The sequence below is a fragment of the Mastomys coucha genome, unplaced genomic scaffold (genome assembly GCF_008632895.1).
Source record: "Mastomys coucha isolate ucsf_1 unplaced genomic scaffold, UCSF_Mcou_1 pScaffold22, whole genome shotgun sequence".
Taxonomy (NCBI): Eukaryota; Metazoa; Chordata; class Mammalia; order Rodentia; family Muridae; genus Mastomys; species Mastomys coucha.
Window position 1 is genome coordinate 216,741,894 of NW_022196905.1, and position 6,988 is coordinate 216,748,881.

General features: G+C 40.9%; 1 protein-coding gene across 1 annotated transcript in view; it reads left to right on the forward strand.

Moving 5' to 3' along the window:
- Window positions 1–6,988, forward strand: part of Ttc29 (tetratricopeptide repeat domain 29) — a 189,873-nt gene that overhangs the window by 35,081 nt on the left and 147,804 nt on the right. The window contains exon 5 of the mRNA XM_031340377.1: window positions 5,935–6,120. Coding sequence (XP_031196237.1) covers window positions 5,935–6,120 — 186 coding nt within the window. The remainder of the gene's footprint in view (window positions 1–5,934; window positions 6,121–6,988) is intronic.

Sequence of the window (6,988 nt, forward strand, 5' to 3'; positions counted from 1 at the left end):
AGTTTGTTTTAGCATCTACATAACGAGTTGTGAAAATTTTGTCATAAGATCTTGTTGGCTTAGATTACAAAATGGTAGTATTTAAAAAGACACAGAAAGCCTGTAATTTCTAGGGTGTTGTTAAGGCTGAAACCCCAGTACTTGGGACAAGGAGAGAGCTTACTCTGGTTTGGGGTTAGCCTCAGCTATATTGTGAGACACTTTTTCAGAAGAAAATAATATGCAGGGGAAAATAATAAGAAGGGGAAAATAATATGCAATCCATGATTGTGATTTCAAAAGTTAATTTCCTGTGTTTTACAAAACAATTTTAAGGCATTCTTTTGCCCTATTTTAACACTTTTTAAAATAAAGTTGGTGCTTTATGTTTAAAGTATTATGTACTTAATACTCTAAAGTATTTAAGAAAATTAAGTATTAAGAAAATTTCTGATAAAATTATATGGACTTTGCCATTTAACATTTTTAAGTCTGTATTAAGCATTATTTTCATTCAAAAAGAGGAAAAAATTCTAGAATTTGCCATTTCAAATTGTACCTGTATCATTCTGACTAAAAAGACAAGAGGATACATAAAGAAAGACAAGAAAGACTGATGCTATACACGGTCTTTCACTTGGAGCCTTTACAGTCAGTAGGCAATTCTTCCTGCCCATCTGCTCTCTATTGCGGTCATGAAGACAAGCATACAGAGCAGAGAGGCTGCCCAAGTCCTAGCCTTCATGGTGACCTCAGTGGCTTCAGACCATAAGATAGGATATAATGTGGACACAAAACCCAAGGGTACAATCCAGGGGGTCTTTGATAGTGTGGGAAGCATTCTAAACTGCAGAACTGACATGAAATGAAGTCTTTTAATGGACTTTCAAAATATGATTTAAACATGAAAAATTGGCTATTATATAAAAAAAATATGCTATGTTATTAGAAAACAAACAAAAGCCAAGTCCCAAATTCTACTGTCAGAGCAAAATCCTGAATTGATATTTACACTGGAAATAGAACTAACCAAGATAAACTTTGCCCACTATTTATTTTATAAGGTTCAATTTCATCATCATCTTAAATTAGGGGCTTTCATTTGAGTAGCATAAACTCTAGCCAAGTGCCTGACCTGCTGTGGTGATATGTCATTGCTGTGTCAGTCTGTCATAAAGCACCCATGGGATGATGAACCACGGGATGCTCAACTTAAAGGAAAGTAACACACAGAAGACCAGGTCCCAGTGAGGTCCCATTCAAGTGGCATTATGTGGTTTATTGTGCATGTCTGAGAAATAAGGTCACACTTCTTAAATAGGTCAAAATTACCTTTGCTCAAAATAGTTTACCCATGGGATTATCTCCTATGAAGTTCCATGGTGTGGGGCAGTGGGTTGTTCTGACAGCTTGGGTCCAGTCGAGCTGCCACCTTAGAACCCTGGAGCACCCACTGAGCAGAGCAAATTTGTTCACAAGGGACAGTAGGGGTTCGGTGGTAGCTCCTGGGACCTTGGTTCAGATTTCAGCCCAGACCCCTCACAACGGGCCCAGCAGGAGAGGTGTGTACTATTGGTCAAGCCCTCTTACATGCAAATAAAGATTCTCAGCCCAAACCAATGAGAGATAACTGCTGCCGAAATCTGAATGACCCCCAAAACTATATATCTATATCTATCCATCTATATCTATCTATCTATCTATCTATCTATCTATCTATCTATCTATCTATCTATCTATCTACCTATCTATCTATCTATCTATCTATCTAATCTCCTATCCTATCCAGGGAAGTTGTCTCACTGTTGATTTACTCCGTTGTCTGAGCCTTTTGGTCTAAGAGCTGTAACACTTGGAAAGAGGTCTGCTCTCCCAAAACGCTCCCGTACTCCTTACTGGCTAGTCGGCCTGTCAGCAGGGTAGCGCGGAGAAACGGAGCAGCCTGGAAGACATGGCAGAGATGGCTCTGCCCGTGCTCGCTCGATTCCCTTCACTAGGGCTCCTGCACCAAGCCGGGCCAGAGATCTCCGTGGAAAGCCTCTGGCATTCAGGCCCAATATTTCACCATGACTTTTGCCTTGCTGAAATATAGAAAATTAGAAAATTAGAATTATTACAGAAAGTATAATCAGTTTTTAGACCTTTGTGCATCATTTTTCACCCTCCACACCTGAAATTTATTAGAGAAAAATTGAGATCTGAATAAAAATTACTCCAGAAAATGGCATCTGCATGTTAGTTTTTGTTAGCTTGAATGAATCCTAAATCTGAAAACACTTGTGTATGTTTTAAGGTGTATATCCATGCAGCTAGAATGGAAAGTTCTGTCAGGAGTGTCTCAGGGTCCACTGTGTGTGGTGTTGGGTTGTGAGAAGGTAATGCTGAAATAATGACTCTGGGAGTCCTCACTGCTTCCTCATCCATCCATCCACCCACCCACCCACCCATGCACCCACCCACCCATCCACCCGTCAAGGGCCATGGTGAAACTCATTTCATCCAAGCTGTGGCAGTATCAGTGGTCATCCACATCATTGCTGCTCATCTGTGGCAGGAACAGTGGTTGTCTGCACCAGTTCAATCTTAGCAGATGTGCACAGCAGTAACAGAGTTATTTAAACCACCAACCCACTTGCTGCTTTATACCAAACTATTTAAAGCAGCCTAGTCCTTCCTTCTGGCGTCATCTTCCATAGGTTAACATACCTGTCTCAGACACATCTCACGGTCCCCGCTGCGAGTCCTTTCTATGCCACCTGGAATGTGTCTCTCAGTGTCTTGAGGAAAAATTGGCACTAATAGTGACAGCAAAGTGAAGGGAGAAATAATTCTAAAGTCTCTTACACTTGACTTGTAAATTGTGGTTGAATGTTGAAGCTATGCTCTCTTCTGGCAACATTTATTTAATATACACAAAATCTGTTAGACTCAAGTGGACTCTCACACAATGTAAGTTTTTTGCAAAGTAGAAAAATGGGAAAAACATCACAGAGTAAAGTAAGTTTGGAAGACTCTAGGTTAAGTAGCTCTGGGCTGAAGCATCCTGATTCTCCAGTACTTATCTGAGCATTATGTACACCTTTGTGTATTGTGTTATTTCACTGAGTGGAGAAAATTAGCAAGAGTATTTCTCAAAGTTACTTTAGCAGAGAATCCCCTCTTTAGAGTACAGGTCATGGCGTCTGAATAACAAATCCATGATGAACTTTCATCTTCACGTGATGCCTGCTGGCGACTCTCTTTAGAAAAACAGGCTACTTAAACTATAGAATACAGATGTGATTACAGAAAAATAGCTCAGCTTATTAGCAGTTTTTAAGTACAGAATCCTGGGAATTTACATAATTACAATTCATTACTTTAAAAAATACTCTGTATATATGTTGAGAATATTTTAAATTACAGTTCAATTTACTAAAAACCAGAAAATTTTTAGGTACACCTTTGAAAAATAGAAAGTTGACATTCCTTATCCACTTGAGTCTGTAAACAGAAACTCTAATCAGTAAAAAATGAAACATTTGATAAACTGTACTAGTCCATGCACACTAGGTGAGAAGTGTCTGCAAGGATAGGCTATCCTTTACTAGTTTATTCACACTGGGTGAGAAGTGTCTGCAGGAAGTTTCTGTTAAGACAAAAAGGCACGGTATTTAGAAGTGTCTCGAGGAGCTGAGAAAATGTCTCTATGGAGAGTTCGTGCCTGTGCAAGCAGGAAGATCTAAGTTAGACCCAGCCCCCGAGGAAGGCTGGATGTGCTGACTCGTTTGTGACAGCTTGACAGAAGCTAGTTATCTGAAGAGAGGTGACCTTAATTGAGAAAATACCTCCAGGCTGGGCGGTGGTGGCTCACACCTTTACTCCCAGCACTTGGGAGGCAGAGACGGGCAGATTTCTGAGTTCGAGGCCAGCCTGGTCTACAGAGTAAGTTCCAGGACAGCCAAGGCTACACAGAGAAACTCTACCTCAAAAAAAAAAAAAAAATGTAGCCACTGAGAAAATACCTCCATGAGATCTGGTTATAAGGCATTTTCATAATTAATGATTGATACTGGAGGGCTCAGTCTATTGTGAGTGGTGCCATCCCTGGGCTGTGGTCCTGGATTCTATAAGAAAGCAGGTTGAGCAAGCCATAGGGAACAACCCAATAAACAGCACCCCTCCATGGCCTCTGCATCAGCTCTGCCTCCAGGCTCCTGCCCTGCTTGACTTCCTTCCCTGACTTCCTTCAATGATGAACTATGGTGTGAAAGTTTGAGCCAAATAACCCTTTCCTCTCCAACTAGGTTTTGGTCATGGTGTTTGTCTTTGCAGCAATAGAAGCCCTGAATAATACTGAATATGGCTGTAACACCAGTGCTAGGTGGGGACAGAGACAAGAGGATCACTCTGAATGGCTAGCCACCATAGTCTTAACAAAGCAGGCAAACCTACCTTCAGGTTCAGAGAGAGACTCAACCTCAAGAAATAAGGCAGCAAGCAACTGAGAAGGACACATCTTCTGGCCTCTACAAACATGCACATGGATGCACACATACATATACCCCGCCCTATTCACACATATGCACACATACATATACCCCACCTTATTCATACACATGCACACAGACATATACCCCGCCCTATTTACACACATGCACACATACATATACCCAACTCTATTCACACACATGCACACAGACATATACCCCGCCCTATTTACACACATGCACACATACATATACCCCACCCTATTCATACATATACACACAAATAAATGATTTTGAAATAACAAAGTGACTTATTTACAGCTCATGACTGCTACTTTTTACATGTTCAGGCTTGTTCTTCTAGGCTTTTTCATTTAATTTCATACAACATGCTAATAGACAATATTGTCCATACTCATTGTCATTTTAGAAGCTGACCCTCCTAGTAATAGCGAGAAGTTGGTATCAGGGACCTCTGTTTATAACGACTTGTTTAAAAGCAATCTAGTCATGAATACAGTGGCTGACTGCTGTAATCTCAGGTGTTGGTGGGCAAGGGCAGGAAGAATGTCACATTTGAGGCTTGTGCAGACCATTCGATTTACAGGATCAAGGTGCAATTTCTTACCATAGAGACATCTTTGCTCAAGTTCACTATTGCAACATCATTCACAAAAGGGGGGGTCACAGTTTAGTGACATACTCTTGGTGTGACATATATATGGTACAAAGTACAAAGATGCATGTAACAAATTATCAGAAGTTTGAGCGAAAAGAATGGGTAGTATCTGCACATTCTCAATTAAAAAGCCTCAAAGCAGAAGCATAGCAGTCCTTTGGGCATCACTTCACACGTGTATTTCTAGAAACATTTGTAGAAAATGGATGAAGCATGGAGATCATCCTGACCTACATCTCCTGTACATATCAGCCCATGTTCCCCTTTTGTGGCAAAGGTATCTTGGAGCATCCATCCCTTTCTTTCTCTTTTCATCTATTTTGTCATGGTTTAGAAACATTGATTTTACCAGGCTTTAGTGTTACATGCCTTTAGACCCATCACTGGGATGTGGAATAGTCCCTGTCCTGTCCTGTCCTGTCCTGTCCTGCCCTGTCCTGTCCTGTCCTCCACTCCCATCCCCTCCTCTCCTTCAGTGATACCACTATCCTCCTCTTCCGAGAGAAAGGGAACCTTGCTAACAGATACTCTGGTTCTGCTGTATAAAGAAGTCCTATTTAGTCAGCCAACTACGTCTCAGTTTCTAGTGTGTCTGCATTTTTTTGGAAAGGTGTTTGTTGCCTGTCTTATGCACACATCCTTTGATTAATTACTTTAGTAGTTAAAATAAATAGCGTTGTGCATTAGATTTCACTTTTAAGACATTGGCCATGTATTTAAGAACAATACAGAAGTACTTTGCAGTATCGTGTCCATAGAAACCAAGCCGTGCCTCTGACGTACTGTGCTCTTCTCTTCTTTGCAAAGGATACTATGAAGAGGTATACAACAACCTGTATGCTCTGGCCTGCTATTTCGATAATTCTGAGGACAAGTGGGTGAGGAATCACTTCTATGAACGTTGTTTTAATATTGCTCAGCTGATCAAAGCTGACGGTGGGAAGAAAGAAGCAGAGGCGGAGGCACACATGGGCCTTCTTTTCGAGGAAGAAGGTGAGTTGACCTTCTCTGGGGATGTTTGGGGGGATCTCAAGGCCAAACCAAGGTGAAAGTTAAGAAAAGGCCCTGAATGTAAGGAGGCTTTACTGCAGTCAGAAAGCAAAAGTGAGTGGCCAGAGTCTGCTGCACTGTTCGATGGTGACGAATCCTCTTTGCATGAGTCTGCTGCCCCCTGCAGAGCCCAGCTATCTTCTTTAATCATGCCCACATATTCTCCACACCATCTACTCTCTTCTCATGTCATGTGCTGTATCATGTTTATATTTATAGTGTGTTGTTATTGTTGTTGTGGTTTTTATTGCTGCTGCTGCTGCTGTTGCCATTGTTGTTGTTTTCACGCCAGCCCTCTTTGTCTATTTTGTAGTAGAATTTTCACTTACAGAACTGTTTAGAAAAATGAAAGCTCCCTTTATGAGTTTCCTAGTGCTCCTCCTTCCTCCCTCCCTCCCTCCCTCCTTCTCCCCTCCACCCTCCCTCCCTCCTTCTTCCCTCCACCCTCTCTCCCTCCCTTAGATGAAAGGACAAAAACCTCACAAATCAGATTCTGCCTGTTGTGGTTTTAAAATAATTGCTGAAAGAAATGTTTCTTTAAACAAAACTTTGTATTTAATGTTATAACAAGACAACCCCAAATCAAACCCAAAATGCGGAATGGTCAGGAACATTTAGTATGATGACTAATCAAGGGCTTCACATGGAAAGCGAGGAAATGTATGAAACGGTGTGTGCATGCAAATAAAATGCAAAAAGTGTGTAGGGGAAGATAAAAATATTTTATGAACCTACTATTTTAGCACTCAGGTTCAGGTTCTGTGGGAAGGTGGCCAAATTCAAATATATATATATATATATATATATATAT